The 16,748-nt window shown below is 36.4% G+C and overlaps 1 protein-coding gene across 1 annotated transcript; it reads left to right on the plus strand.

Annotated features, from left to right (window-relative positions):
* The first annotated feature begins 1,114 nt into the window (after nt 1-1,114).
* On the plus strand, nt 1,115-7,195 carry LOC139128480 (uncharacterized). Its single transcript, XM_070694250.1, has 5 exons — nt 1,115-1,276; nt 2,017-2,189; nt 3,381-3,456; nt 3,726-3,824; nt 5,933-7,195. Exons 1-4 carry the CDS (start codon nt 1,148-1,150, stop codon nt 3,819-3,821), a joined length of 474 nt encoding a protein of 157 aa, XP_070550351.1. The 5' UTR covers nt 1,115-1,147; the 3' UTR covers nt 3,822-3,824; nt 5,933-7,195.
* The last annotated feature ends 9,553 nt before the right edge of the window (nt 7,196-16,748 follow it).

The raw sequence follows: 16,748 nt of genomic DNA on the forward strand, positions 1-16,748 counted from the left end.
TCAAGACTAATACTCCTATTACCACAGGGAACTTAGTAATCTTGTTGTTGTTGTTGTTGTTGTTGTTGTTGTTGTTGATGGTGGTGATGATGATGATGACGATAATAAAAAATATTAAAAAACAATGTCTCATTCCTTGCTGTTGTTTGTCGATGTTGTAGATAATTGTAAAAGAAAACTGTAATCGTGATCAAAAAACGACGTAGGTCGCCCAACGTCACTCCCGTCCTATTATATTGTATAATAGGACGGGAGTGACGTTGGGCGACCTACGTCGTTTTTTGATCACGATTACAGTTTTCTTTTACAATTATCTACAACATCGACAAACAACAGCAAGGAATGAGACATTGTTTTTTAATATTTTTTATTATCGTCATCATCATCATCATCACGACCATCAACAACAACAACAACAACAACAAGATTACTAAGTTCCCTGTGCTATTACAAGTGGGGACTATGTCATTGTCAATGACTTGTTTTTTATATAATAAATTGATTAATATATACATCCCTTCATCCTCTGAGCACACTATTGCTACCATACTATATTGAGATTTTCTGTTTTTTAAAATATGAGGGGTTATCATGACATCTTTGATGATAAATATTGCCTTGAAAAAAGTTTGTTGTTAAGAGCAGTGCCTCCTTCATTTTATTGTAATTGTTTCAACTTTGATTGTATTTTTCCCAAAATTCTTACAGCTCTGGATGAAAATTACAGATTGTATTCATTATATAATTCTAGACTAGTGAAGGCTATCTTGATCATATTTTTTTCATGGTATATATTTTTAGTATGGTCAGATTTCAAAAAAAGATGCCAGAAGCTGTTAGTTATGTTTCATTTTAAGGGTTTGTATACTATATAGGCGTTGACTGTGTAATTCAAGATGTAGTTTTTAATTTGCTCATTCACTGTGATAACATTTTTCTTGAATTTTGTATATTTAACCCATAAGTGATTTGAATGCATGAGACCAGACAAAATGCTTTCGTTTCAAGACGGTGATAATTTAGCCACATTAGTCATGAGTCAAAACTGAATGTTAGGTGCATTTTTATTTGATTTGTGTAACATCCAGTACTTGCGTATTATGCAATTTGGTTATTATACTTAACCACAAATCACTTAAAGACAAGCATGGAAGCCTCTGCTGATGATTTAGAAGCTGCCAATATTCAGATACAGACAATGAAAGCTGATGCAGAAGAACAAACAGAAAAACTCAGTAAAGAAATGGATATTATCAGTGAACAACTTAAAATTAAGGTCAGGTATATATTTTTATATTCACTGTACAGTAGTTTTCAGTATATGCATGCAAGTCAGATTATGAAGTCTCTTGAAATATTTAAGATGGTTTTATTCTACTTTTTGCCAAAGTGTGTGTATTCATCAAATAGAACAGGTCTTCAGTGTAATTGATGCAGTCATGTGATGCAATACGCTCTTGGCCAACCTGAATTAAATTACTGCAGAGTGATTTAAACAATATGTCACCAAAATATATCCTTTCAAATTGTCAGCTGTAAGTGGTTTTATATATAAATACCTTCTCTTGTTAAAGTCCATTCATATAGAGTAATTAAAAAGGAAAGTTTCGAATAACCAAATCATTACAGATATCAAATGCCATTTCAATGTACAACAAATTCCATTTCTACTTTAAGTGAACTAAACATGACCTCATTAATGCCTGACCTGATTTACTCTTATGTTATTTCTCTAAAACATAAGCAATGGCAAACTCAGGTTCTCATAAACAAGGAGAGAAGATGAATACTCTGTCTTCTTTAGACAATTTTTACCTGATAAGTGTGCGTCACAAAATTCAAATTCAAAAGTATAAGTTTTAAACATCACTAGTTTTCTTCCTGTGGCTCTCCCTTAATTTTGTCATACTGTGAATATAGTGAGACAAGCCATAGGTCAATTTCGATGTGAATGTATTTAATGTGTATATTTACGCCATAAATCATATACTTTACATCTGATTTGATATTTCATAGGGAGAATTTAGGATGAAAGAGTTAGACGCAAAGTTCCAATTCATATCAGAACAAGAGATCAATGATGAAATACGGGAATTGAAAAGTGGATTGGAAAGAGGTTTCACCAGTGGAGTTGAGAAAGCAACCAGAGAACGAATCTCCTCATTAGAAGCATCAAAGATTACTCCCAGGTGAGTTATAAATCTGCTTTGTGATAGTTTGTCATCCTTGAAACAGTTAATTTAAAGTTTTGAAATGGTCATCATCTCAGTCAGTCAGTTTAATTTTCTTGTTGTAGTCTCATTATGGAAGAAATAAAACGAAGATGCAAGGAAGAATTTTTGAAACTTACTGGATGAGCAAGACCATGATACAATTATATTGCATACACTTATCACAATCCCACAGAGGCATGTTTTCAAGTTTATTAATAAAATAATCAAATTATACCAAATTTTCCCTTTAAATGTATCTTTGATTTTAGAAATATTTATTCTCCACTTAATATAAGTTCATCATATACTATTACTGAATTGCCATCTCATTTCCAGCAACCTATATTTAATTGGAAAAAGCTAGTGAATGCCAGCATAGTTTGAATATGCAAGTTTCCCTGACCCAATTTCAAAGCATATATACACACACATTACTTCATCACATTAAGTGAATATAACTGGAAAGAGTGTTGCCTCTTACATGTACATTTTCACACAAAATACTGATATCACTTTAAATATCCCCATTAGTGTACTAGAACCAAAGCTTGTTTTAAAAAGCAAGAGAAACCATTTGTCTGCAATGTATTCTTTGCCAACATTGTAAAGCTGCTTTTGAGACATATGTACTGGTAAGTGAGAACAAAATGGTGACAGAAATATATCTTGTGATTGAAAAAAACCAAGCTAGTACATACATCTGAGTACTTTTGTTCATCAATCCCAGCTGGGCGAATGTGCATATAGAATATTGTTTGAGTACCTTTTTGTACATGACAGGTTGTGCTGCATGTGACGTACGTAATCAAGAGTCATTATAGTTTTTGCAATTACAATCTTATGAACTTTACTCTGTGATTGCTACATGAATCTTAAAAGGAAATTCAGCTATACTCTCAAAAGGATACTGGTGATGTGTTTAAATATGCGTGATAAGTAAGAAATAAATAACAACCTACTCATCTTCATGGGCTAGGTGAGTTATATGCCTGATAGACAGCTGACAATTAGTTCCTGATTTTGGTTTTAAACTGAGATCAGAAGGAAGATTTCTGGTGTGTGCTTGACATAATTATCTGGTCATGCAGGTCATATCTTGTAATTCTTGAGCAGGCAACTTTCAAGTGTTTATATTGTCCATGACTTTCTGACGCTTATGTTTTACAGGGAATACTTAAAATTGCAAAGTGATATAGATTCTAAAATAATTAAAAAGAAATTACAGATAGAAGAAGAGAGGGAGGTGAGTATATTCATGATGTCAGGAGATTTGCTGTCTGAAATATTGATGAGATATTACTTCTACAGTGTCTGTGTTCTGCCACTGTTGAGGTCAAGTCAAGAAGAGCTAATCCAAACACAAAGTGCAACAGACACATCTATTCACTGAATGATGTTCATGGTTTAATGTAGTGCAGTGATGACAATTTTTGATGACAGGAAATCTACATCTCAACTTAAGTTATATTCGAGTTGTATTCCTTTTCTGTTCCTTGGGTTCTTTAATTGTAGCTCTTCCATGCGAAAGAAGACAAAAGTGAAAAAGAAAGTGAAGTAATGAAAGGAATAAGTGGAATGAAGATTGGAAGGTCTGGAAAGCACACCTAACAGGTAATTGTTTTACTTGCATAAATAACATACTTGGCTCAAATTTTAATTTCATATTTGTATTTTGGGGGAAATTTTTTCCATTTTTGGTCAAGAAAAATTTTCTATGAAATCGCTTGTCTGATTGCTTTGAAACTTTGTATGCATATTCCTACGGATAAACTTTTAAGTTGATTGTGTTCATATTGGGGTGAACTTTGCATATTTGTATTTTAGATCATTTTTCCCTTTTCATGGTCAAAAAATCACCCTGGTGTTTGATTTGTCGAATGTGTGCTCAACTGTAAATTTGAATTTGTTTAAAAAAGATATCATTTACCAGAAGTATGCTAATGAGCAGGAAAAGTGTTCACTTGGTAAGAAAGAAGTCTGAATTTTACCTATTGGGGATTATTTGTACAGAAACACAACTTAAGACCTCCAGATCCAGTCAATGATAAGCTGTTTTCTTAAATATTTAATACTGCTTGATGAATTACCAAATATTGTTTACATTAGTTCCATGCAGTACAATGTTACAAGAGTACATTGTTACTTCAGCATGGTAGATTGTATTCACTAATTTTGAGGTGCCAGGCTGCATGGTATTGTGTATGTGTGTGTCCACTGCAACAGTTGCCAATCATTACATGACTTTGCCTTGGGTTTTGTTGGACGGTGCATCAAAAGGTGTCCCAACGCACTTGACAATATGGAAATTCCAAGCTAAGGTCCATAAAAGCTATTACAGTTGAAGCTGCTATTCTTCTTCGGTGGGGCAAGTTGGTAATACCTACCAATTTAGCTAGGGATATAGCAATATACCAAGGGAACTTCCGAAGCCCAACTCTGTTTTCCTGTCTGAAGCAGCAAGATGAGATCTAAACAAACAGTGGATAACAAATTATACAGCCACCAATGGTGATCTGATAACTGGGATGAACCATAATATACTCCATTGTCCCCTTCCTGTTTCTGTAATTTAGCTGGTCAGAGGGAACTTTGGTAGTGATTTTGAATGTATGGCTCAGTTCATTGTGTAGTATGTTGAACATTGTTCTGATTGCCGGCTGGTTTTTCACAGTACAAGTATTCTAAAACAGGTATTTTGTCAATATTTTACTGGCTGCTATCTGTCTGCAAAAAATTAAGCAACCAGTTGTGCAGTTCTTGTCAAGGTTTTTGACTGTGGCCTTCTGGGATGTTTTTGGCAATGGTACTGAGAGTGAGTCTGGACAATGACATGCTGAAGTGCTGTCTGTGGTGCATTTAATTTCTGGGCGAAGTTTCAACTTCATGTAGCTTTGTACGATTACTTTCCTTGTTAAAATATCAACAGATTTTGTCATCTTGTCTCGGATTTTGATGGAGCTAAAATTCAAGACAGCTACTATAAAGTTGACTTTTTATGAGTCACTCAGAGTGCTTTTGATTAGACTCCTGTGAACCACATAGTAAAGACCAGCTTTTGAAAGATCAATGTACATGGGGTGATCTTAAACTTTGTACAAAATACCATGTTCTGTAATGATTTTATTTTATACAGTTTTTTCAAACCTTGTTTAATATTTATCCAAAAAAGACAAGGCATGATATGATCTCTTAAGATCATGTTTTATTCCTTGCAGTTTTCATTCCCAAATCCAGTCCCCTTTTAACAAACCTACATGAAAATGGTTCATCTTGGTTATCAGATCACCATTGCTGGTGGTAAAATTCTAAACCGGCTGTGTTTGTTTAGATCTCATCTTGCCGCTTCAGATAGGAAAACAGACTTTGGCTTAGGAAGTTCCCTTGGTATATTGGTATATGGGTAGCAAAATTGGTGGGTAATTACCAACCTTGGTATAGTGCAGTATCCCTAGCTAAATTGGTGGGTAATTACCAACTTGCCCCATTGAAGAATAATGGCCTCAACTGTAAATATCATACATACAATCAATTAGGCCTGCCCCAACTAACCAAATGTGATCAAGCAAAGTGTCATTGACGTAATATATATTGGACTTTCATGTCAACATGTGCACTACCTTGTGTATAGGTAACCTTGACCTGACGTGTTAATTGAAGATGTTATAATGTGATCAACTGTATTATGTGCAAATAATCAATTTGTGTAATTTTCATTGTAGGAGCAGCTACAGTACACAAGTGGCCATCACTTGCCTGATCAGATGAAGATAAAATATTCTAAAACTCCTTTCAATTCTTTCTTGTGAGATTATATACTTTGAGGTTTTTACCCAATACCACCTGTTCCTGTGTTGTATCAGCATGAATGTCATTTGTGAATGATGCAGCAGACACTTGACTTCCTCTTGTGTCTGATGCATCACAAATGACAGGAATGCTGATACAACACAGGAACAGGTGGTATTGGGTAATAATGGATTGTTCATTTACCCATGCCCATATTTTGGAAAAAAAGTGAGAGAAGTAAGGATTACTGGTTTCAATTTGAAGTATCTCATTTATTCTGCTGTGCACATTGATTTAAATTACAACAATAAAAAAGGCACTTATATTCACACTCATGCCTTTACAATGCACACAATGTGGCATCGATATTCTTGGCACTAAAAACTGCCCAGTCTGGATTTTGTCCATATAAGATATCATGTGCAGACAATCAGCCAACAGGAACAGTAAAAATTTTGTTATTTTTAAGTACACAAATTTTAGAAAATATTACACTTGGCGCACCAGTTATTGGAACACCAAATTAGGTAATTACCCAGCAACTTGGCTGAGTACTTTGCTATTTGACCTGGCATTTACCTAAACAAGAGTCTGTTTTATTGTCTGAAGACTGATAAGATATCCACCAAACTCAGCAGGCAGCTCCTCCACTGAGTAAATTGATATACCTTGAAAAAACATTTTTGACTGGCAGCTACTATGTAGTTGATGGGAGAGTTTTGAAGGGGGAATAAAATGATGTAATGTGTAAAACATGATTTGCTGGTGTCATTTTGTGTCCTGTCTTTGTATATATGCATATTATTACTAGTTTTCAAATCAGAATTACATACATTGAAGAAACACTGACTGTCAGAGCAACATCCAATCATATAATAAAAATGGACTGTTCCATCAACGTCGGTGGTGGGCTCATGGAAGGTGGTAACTTTGATGACAGTTTTGTACACTCTAGATTAATACAAGGGATGCTGCCATGTTTCAATTCCAAATAACATACTGAAGCAAAACCTGTCAGGTTCAGGTGCAGGACACAAAATGAGTACAATAGATTGTTTTACATCATAATATTTATTCCCCTTTTCACAATTTTCCCATGAACTAGATGCCAGTTGAAAATGGGTGTTCCAGTGTAGGCATATCAGTTTACTCAGTGGGAGCTGCCTGCTTAGTTTGGTGGATTTCTTATCAGTCTTCAGACCATAAAACAGACTCTTGTTTAGGTAAACGCCAGGTCAAATAGCAAAGTGCTCAGCCAAGTTGCTTGGTAATTGCCTAATTCGGCGTTCCAATAACTCATGCCACCGCTGTAACTGAAGGTGAAACCTTATGTCAATAGACTGGGAAATGACAAACAATGCATTGCCAATTACTGATCGAACTTCTGAAAGTCAATGAAAGTGAACTACAGATAGTGATGATGTAGTTTATGAATGGCATAAAGTTATGTTTAATGGTGGATTGTAACATTTATCATAAAATATCCACTTGGGGATATTTTACGGTAAATAGAATCAGGATATCGCAATATGGGCATGGGTGTATGATAACCCTGCATATTTTACATTGTAAGTCTTCCATTTTATTGAATCAAAACAGTACTATCAATGATTAATCTACCCCCCTGTGGGGTACAGTACCATGACAGTACTCAGCATTTATGATATCTGGCATGTGCGTGTTTGTGTGATAGTCACTAACTAAACGCACGAGGTCAGCAAAGTAAAATCCAAAAAGAATTTTGTGGTAGCGTAGACCTGTACTAATACTGTCATTTAAGAACAGTATGTGTGACTCTTCATTCATTGAAATACTTAAACTTAAGCCTCCTGGTCCACAAGACTGGTAAATTTGTGTGATCACCAAAAAAAATTATGAATCTACTTATAGATCACTGAAATTGATAGGAATTGCTCACCACAGTCTTGTCATAAACGGCACTTCTTTCCAAATCCAATATTTCCTGGAGGCACTAAATGGATTAGTGGATTAGTGGTGTATACTAGTATTTTCCAGGCTATATCTCTGTTTTGCATTTTTTTTTAATTGTGCTATCAATGTTTTATTAACCTATTCTCAAAATCGGGCCAATGGATTCAGTTCAAGGTTTTCAATATAATCAGATAATCAAAATGTTCAGAAATATGTAGATAATATTCAGATGTTTATTATTTACCAGACTGATTACATGTTCTATACATTTCATCGATATACAATACTCAGTACACCCTGCTTTTTGAAGAAACATTTCCTATCACCCATGATTTTATCACACTTGACAAACACTCAATGTAGTTATTATCTAGATGTATTGGCATGTGGTGTAATTTTACTTTTTAAAAATAATTTTTGTCTTAAAGGAAATAATATAATCCAAACAAAGGTCAATAACATCTTTACTGAAATAAGTCAGCAATTTTCTGTAGATAGTACTCACTGTAAACTGGGTAGTTGTCATTTCCTTATATCTGTTTTTGTGTGTACACATTGTGAAATAAAAATATAATTACTATTGACAAATTTAATATTGTGAATCACCTTGCCTTATACTCACAGTACTGAGATTTTGCTTTTCAGCAAACAGTAGTTAAGAACAAATTTCTGAAAATCTTACTCAATTGTAGACTTCTTGTAAATTCTTCAATTGTTTTTGTAAAACTTTGCCCTTTACTTCCTGAAATTTAAAGCGTGTTTTATGATCAAACATGTAAATACAGGCAGGATATCCAGTAGATTTTATGAAAGACTCTCTCATGAGAGTAATGTTAAAAAAAGAATTGATTCCGTTGATATACAGCATTCCCATATCAGCAGTTGAAACACTGGTATGTATGCATCAAAGTAGTGAAATCTGACAATGGTAGATGTTTTGCCGTTGTAGGGAGTACTGCAAAGATGTTAAAATTTTTAAACTCAATACAACATCTACCATGAATTTAATACAGTGCTTACTGCGTGTTTGAAGTATGTCAGAAATCAATATTGTTTTTAAAACTGTAATAAAATGAAAAATATTACTTCTGTTGATGAAACAGTATATATTTTATACGTATCAATCATTATTTTTAAAAAAGTTGCACTTTGAGTGGCACTTTCCATAATAAATGCAGTGAATTTATTACAGATTGCGTTTTTTTGTATATGTATGGTGTTACTGTGTTGAGAGAAAATTCAAAAGTCTAATTAATATAGCTGATATGCAATATTTGTATCGCAAGAATATATGGAATACTAGAATACAAGGGTATATAGAATGCTGTGGGTATATGGAATACTATGGGTATATAGAGTATTATAACATGCTACATGCTCATTCCGAGTCGCGATTCGCCAGAATACATCACGTGACAAGAAAATAGATACGTCTAGTCCCCACCGGATTGACAAAAGTGACGTCAGAGGGTATTTTTTAAAAGTTCTGACCAAATTTGGAAAAGTGCCCGGTCACGTGACCGTAGTGTCGTCTGCAGCTTTGAAACGATGGCGGGTGACTAGAACGTGATGTGCGTCCGGGATAGGTGACGACACATTCTCTAAAACAGATTTTCCAACATTTTCCTATATTCCAACAGCGTAGGAACTTGAACAGCTCATGGACAGAAAAGATTAAAGTGCAACTAAGGATGTCGCTAGGTATGCTTGGAATATTTTTTGAACGAAAGTGGTACCACGTACAACTAAAACCGCTGTGGAAACATCGCCCAGTAAACTTTTCAAAATGGATCGTTGCTGTGCAAAATATCAAAACACATTAAAAACTATATTACAATACAACATGAACATGTGGTGTGTTATAAAACACCTATAGCCTGGTCTTTATTCGGGCTATAGCGCCCGTCTATTACCCCTCGTGGCCGTGTGTTACCAGAAACACATTGCTATACCCCTCGGCCTTCGGTCTCGGGGAATAGCGATGTGTTTCTGGTAACACACGGCCCCTCAGGGTAATGGAGAGGCGCCCTCATGACCAGGCAATAGGTGTTTACTATGGGTAGATAGAATGCTATGAGTAAACATTTTGCAGAGACTCTTTAATTTTAACAGGTAATATGCACATATCGATAATTGATGCAACAAGACTATATGAGTGACATCATTGCTTTAATCTCTGACATTGGATACATTGATGTTTAATATAATAGCACTCTGAAAATGAGAAATCAACAGGTGAATTTTTTTCTTACAATCCTCTTTACTGCAGTTAAATGGAATGTATGATAGTCATATTCTTTTCAATGTGGTAGTGTTTTATTGTGTGTAAGAATTGTTTAAGCAATTGATACGATTGTCGAGATCTTAATATGTGAGTGTCACTTTATCACTCAAAATTCCAAATTATGTACTTAAAACGATTGGAACTATAATTTGGGAGAATTGGATCTTTAAATTTTTCCAATTTCTCAAAAGTGTTAGGTGCTCTATAGCTGAATGTTGCAATATTACAAATTAGGCTACTCATAAAAACAAGTGTATAACTTAGAACGAGAAGCAGATGAGCTTACATTAAAATGACATTACCTCACTATCCAATTATCCCTAATCAGTTCCAATCGTGTTACTTTTATTTCTTTTGAGACAGTGTTATGTTTATTTTATTGAAAAAACAAAATTATGTAGTTCTCATTATTGTTACAGTGTGTAACATGTAGCTCTGTGACATTTATCCTAGTTATTGCATCTTTGTAGGACTTTAGACTACGATACAATCTTACTCATTTTTAGTCCTTTGGGCCTTTGGCCCAAAGTACTAATGTGATGACGCGGCCTCTGTTGTTGCATACAGTGGGCCGTATGCTGTGGACGCAGGTATCTCAGAAACGCTTCAGTAACTTTTTCTGAAATTTGGTCTGGTGGTCACTTTGGCATGTATCTCAAACAGTCTTTTTTCTTTTTTTGATTGAATCATTTTAAAGTCACTTTTTTAGCTTTTTTGTGAAAACCACTATTTTCAATTTTTCCTCAAAACCACTGATTTGATTATTGTGATATTTGGCATGGGTGTTCGTATAGTTGAAATGCCGTCAGAAATGTTCAAAATTTGGTAATACATGCCTTGTATTATTTTTAAACAATATTTTTATCCATTTTTATTTTATATTTACTTGATTTTGACTCGCTTTCGTTAAAGCTACCGTCTGCGCATGCGCACAATTTAGGACAAAATCTGAGTTGAGAATCGAATCGGACGCCATCTTGTTTCTCGGTGTGGGCACATTTTTTACTTGTGAACGTTTCGCTGTGCATTTTAATATATTCTATAGTTATGACGTTGACAGTGATGCACTTTTGCGGCTGTCGTGTATTTTTTGGTACGAAAGGCGCCTTTGATCGACTGAAGAATGATGGTACCGGCAGGCATATCAGTTCTACTGAGGAAGTAATCCACTGGCCCGCATAGGTCAGGGACTCACTTAGGGGAGAACCACTTGATTTGTGGGGAGAACCACTTGATTGTGGGGGGGGGGGGGTTATGGAGGATTTTGAGAAAAAAAATTGTCACCAGGTGAAATAAAAGAAAAAAATAAGACTGTAATGGCTTGAGAAAAAAAATTCTCATAACAGACAGAAATAAATAAAAAGGAATTGTCATAATGCAGTTGAAATGAGCAAAATTTTGGAAATTCATTCTCATGTGTTCTTTGCTAGCATGCTGCCATAGGCAGCGCAAATGTTTTTACCACAAGCAATTCTCATGTGTTTTTTTTCCCAGCACTTATGATATAAGCATTCACTACTTTACACCTCAGTGCACTTGATGTTTTCCTTCCCTTTTCTGACCCAAGAAATCATATTTCTGGATTTCTGTTGCAATATCTCAATGGTACAGGCAATATCTAGATGGACTATTTGACTTCTGTACATTGTGAAAATTGAAAACACAAGACAGGAGTCAATAAACTAGTGTAAAAACCAATATATTATTCTCTCAACATAAATGTGTTAGAAAGATTACAAGTTGTCAAAGAAAAATTGAGGAACAACAAATATAATGAAATACAATGTGTGAGCCTTGTTTCTCTGACCACAAAAGATAACATCTCCCCTGAGAACTTAAAAGGAATTGACTGTTATAAAGAAAAGCAGGTATAGTACTGATCACTGTTGATTTGCCAAAAAAGTGTTCTATAATTTAAAGTTGTATATATACTAGACTTTCCATTTTGTTTTCATTCGTTGGAATGTAAAATGAATATATAAAACCATCCTGTGATGTGTGAAACACTGGCTTAAATTTGAAAAATTGCACTGCTACTCCATTTGATAAAAAAATTGATGCAGGTGTGACAGTTGAAATTAAAAAATGCTGTCTCTCTGGCAAAAAAAGTTCCCATACCCACTTCCTGCATACCCCCCCCCCCCCCCGAAATCAAATGGGTCTCTCCTTAATATGCGCATGCGCATATAACAAGTTAGCGTTGTTTTTGCAAGGACCAGCTCCTGGCAAGGACTTTTGAAAAATCAAACCGACGCTGTCTTGTTTCTCGGTCTTGTGCGAATTTTGACGTTTTGAAGCTTTTAGCATTTATTTGATGATGTTTTGTAAATATGAAGTTCACGGTGATTGTATTTTTGTTGCTGTCATGTATTTTTTTGGCACGAAACGCTCCTTCGTTACCGGCGAATCCATTGCTTTAGCGAGGCAATCCCACCGGCGGCCCGTTAGGGAGCGTTCAGTTTTTACGGCTGGGGGGGGGCCGGCAAAATCTTGTCGCCGGTGTTCAAAAAAATATAGACCCCCCCTGCATTTTTCGTGAAAAAAAGATGACCCCCCCTTTGTCAGACGAAAAAAATTGATGACCCCCCCCCCTGCTTAAAAATACTAAAACCCATATGTCAAATTTATCCGCATGGTTTGGATTTGAAGTCCGTTACGCCGCGCACTTTATTCGTGTAGCAGAGATGCCAGTGCACAAACTTCTCAGCCACATCCATTGAAACGTCTGCTAATTAGGACGACTGTAAGGCAATTTTTAACATCATTTCCATAGACAACTCTTGTCCATGGACATTGTATAAAGTGAACTTTATTGGAGTGGTTCGCCAAAGGCAGCCCTCCGGTTAAAAGGGTCATGGGCCATTACGTAAAGTCAACTTTATTCTAGTGGGCCACCAAAGGTGGCCCGCCGGTAAAGAGGGTCGATCATGGCTATTGCATAAAGTAGACTTTACTGGACAGGGCCGCTGAAGGCGCACGGCCATTAAGATGTCGTGGGGTATTACATAAAGTCAATTTATTGGAGTGGGCCGCCGCAGGCGGCCCGCCGGTAAAGAGGGTCGATCATGGCTATTGCATAAAGTAAACCTAATTGGAGTGGGCCGCCAAAGGCGTCTGCCCGTTAAGAGGGTCATGGGTAATACATAATGTATATTTATTGTAGTGGGCCGCCAAAGGCAGCCCGCCGGTAAAGAGGGTCGATCATGGCCATTGCATGAAGTAAACCTAATTGGAGTGGGCCACCAAAGGCGTCTGCCCGTTAAGAGGGTCATGGGTAATACATAATGTATATTTATTGTAGTGGGCCGCCAAGGCGGCCCGCCAGTAAAGAGGGTCGATCATGGCAATGGCATAAAGTGAACTTTATTGTTGGTATTATGTTTTTGAAAATGTGGTGACCCCCCCTTTCCTACCAGTGAAAAAGCGATGACCCCCCTTTGCGGATTCCAAAATTTTGATGACCCCCCCCTGGATTTTGCCGCCCCCCCCCCCCCCCCCCCCGGCCGTAAAAACTGAACGGTACCTTAGTAATAGCTGGGTGAGAGCGAGAGAATTCGCTCTGTCCTTCTACCTCCATGTCATAACAAACTAGCGTCGTTTTATGTTGATGTACTGTCCTTTCGACACAGCGATAACTTTAAGTTTTCTGTTGCTTATTTTGGGTAATTTCGACAGTTGTGCATTGATTTTGACATCATTGTTGAAGACAGTGTGTGCTTTAGACTGTCGACAGTCCTCGTGCCGTCTTTTGACCGGATCCGGAGTCACTTGCGGTAGTAATCCAATGTAGGCGATCGAGCGCCGAAGCATCATTGTTGAAGACAGTGTGTGCTTTAGACTGTCGACAGTCCTCGTGCCTTCTTTTGACCGGATCCGGAGTCACTTGCGGTAGTAATCCAACGTAGGCGATCGAGCGCCGAAGGCGCAAGGTCGAGTGCCGAAGGCACGAGCTTGTATAAATACCGCTACGCGAGACCATGGATGTAACTCTATTTTTTACATCCATGGCGAGACCAAGCAGTACAAGCGACTGGCGAGAGTCTATGTGTGCTTATGTTGACCGATTTACGCGCACTTCAGAATCACGGCATAATCCGACATGGTAATTTGGCATGATCATCAGATCATACATGATCCGCGATTGCACTTTAGCAAGGTCACGATAACTAATGTTGTTTGTTTCACTGTGGTTTAATACCTATAGGGCCTATTTCCACTAAAAGACTATAAGAATTTCCTCCTGGCTACTTTGAAATCGTGCACTGGCATGCATGTAGTTGTCAACATCACTATGCTTGAATGTAGTAGACTCTTACTATAAATATATCGACTGTCACTGCATATTGCATATGTGTGCAAGTCACTCCATATCATATCAAAAAATGTAGTATTGCGACGTTTGAGCTGCCACAAGCCAGAATTTATAGTTTATGAGAAAGTTATCTTACATGTAAAACTCAGTTCTACTGTGAACAAAATGCAAGCTATGTTGCTTAACTATGGTGAATAACATGATAATATTTTGTACCCATCACCGTGTCAGAAAATCAGAAGGAAACAACCACTCAGACAAACTCTGGTCAGGATGATACTGTCCAATTTTAATATGTCTCTCGGCACACACTAGATACTCATGACTGTAAAACAACATTTCCATATAATTGTATATTCAGTTTTTATATTTAGTTTGCTTTTCACCATATTCTATGTCCTTCCCTGCACTACATAATTCAAAATTAAATATTGTTTTTGGCCTATACATACTTGAGGGGTAAGCTTATTTAGTCTCATACATTAAAGATGCACTGTTGACCTTCAGAGTCCAAACTTTTCATCATTGTATTGTAGATAGGTGTACACTCCAAATACTAAGTACAAGTGTGGTGAGTGTAACAAGCAAATGTTTTTTAGTCAATGGCCCAAATTTATTTTCTATTTGATGGACAATAAATACATGTGTAATCAATGCCAACAATCCAGTTTAAGTAATTTGGTTTAGATTAGCCATTGTCCATTATATTACAATAGTTTGTGGCTAAATTTTCTCCCCTTCTGTATCATATAAGTTCACCGTTTCCTGTTTTAGATATTGTTGATCCTATTGAGTTCCATCTCTTATTCTTGATTCACTTTCACATTAACTTTCATTTATGTCCAAACAATTTGACTTTTTGCCAGATTTCACATTTATGGCAAATAATAAACAGTAAGGAGGCACAAAGGACGTCGGTGCCCCCGGGCCCCATGTTATAATGTGTGACTATAGTGCTCAGTTATGTTTAAGCTTGAGAAGCCAAAATCACAATTGTTAATAAAAGATTAAAATTATTTGCTGTCAATGTTATGATTTGATCTGTGTGCCCACTGAATGCATTTTATTGGTGACTATGATTACAACTAGATAATTTCATCAGGTGTGCCAAAATGTGAAAAAATAGTACACTTCAGTGAAAATGTATCGTAGTTGTATAATAAACTGGAGCTGCCGTGTTTACCAAAACCTCTGCAGCAAAGATGCTGAATTATGATGCATCCGTAGCAAAGCAGAATATTATGGTTCTCATGCAATTTTTTTCAAAGTTTGGTACACTTAAAAGTACCTGAATGGAGACAATTTTCATACACTGATGAGAGTATTGAGAGGGTGTGAGAGATCTTCCTATTGGTAACTTAAGGAAGACCCCCCCCCCCCCACTCACACCCCTCGTGAATTCTTCCCAAAGTTTGTAAAGGATTGATGCCAAATGATTTAATATTCTATCATTTTTATATATTGCAAAATTTTGCCAAACCTTTGTTACATTAAAGAGGCACTGCCACTTGGTAACATTTTAAAAACACATTTTAGTCCTTTGGGCCTTTGGCCCAAAGTACTAATGTGATGACGCGGCCTCTGTTGTCGCATACAGTGGGCCGTATGCTGTGGACGCAGGTATCTCAGAAACGCTTCAGTAACTTTTTCTGAAATTTGGTCTTGTGGTCACTTGGGCATGTATCTCAAACGGTCTTTTTTCTTTTTTTGATTGAATCATTTTAAAGTCACTTTTTTAGCTTTTTTGTGAAAACCACTATTTTCAATTTTTCCTCAAAACCACTGATTTGATTATTTTGATGTTTTGCATGGGTGTTCGTATAGTTGAAATGCCGTCAGAAATGTTCAAAATTTGGTAATACATGCCTTGTATTATTTTTAAACAATATTTTTATCCATTTTTATTTTATATTTACTTGATTTTGACTCACTTTCGCTAAAGCTACCGTCTGCGCATGCGCACAACTTGCTTTTCACCATATTGTATGTCCTTCCCTGCACTACATAAATAAGGAATTGTGTGTTAACACAAATCCAGTTTGTAAGTCCACGGAGCTAGGCTGCCTGCAGAACAACATGTCCCGAAGTCACTTTGCATTGCTGACGTAGACATCTTATACTGGTTATCTATCTACTCATCTACTGACGTAGACACTTAGCATCTGCTATCTAGCTACCATCTTTCTTGCGCACGGCACTTGACCTAATCCTTGCTGCAAGC

The sequence above is a fragment of the Ptychodera flava genome, unplaced genomic scaffold, assembly GCF_041260155.1.
Source record: "Ptychodera flava strain L36383 unplaced genomic scaffold, AS_Pfla_20210202 Scaffold_55__1_contigs__length_887147_pilon, whole genome shotgun sequence".
NCBI lineage: Eukaryota > Metazoa > Hemichordata > Enteropneusta > Ptychoderidae > Ptychodera > Ptychodera flava.

What these genes read in the sequence shown, in the direction of transcription:
- LOC139128480 (XM_070694250.1), top strand. Translation starts at nt 1,148, where the DNA reads ATGGAAGCCTCTGCTGATGATTTAGAAGCTGCCAATATTCAGATACAG. An exon ending in GTGAACAACTTAAAATTAAG is followed by an intron (nt 1,277 to 2,016) that starts GTCAGGTATATA and finishes GATATTTCATAG; the next exon opens with GGAGAATTTAGGATGAAAGA. An exon ending in GCATCAAAGATTACTCCCAG is followed by an intron (nt 2,190 to 3,380) that starts GTGAGTTATAAA and finishes TATGTTTTACAG; the next exon opens with GGAATACTTAAAATTGCAAA.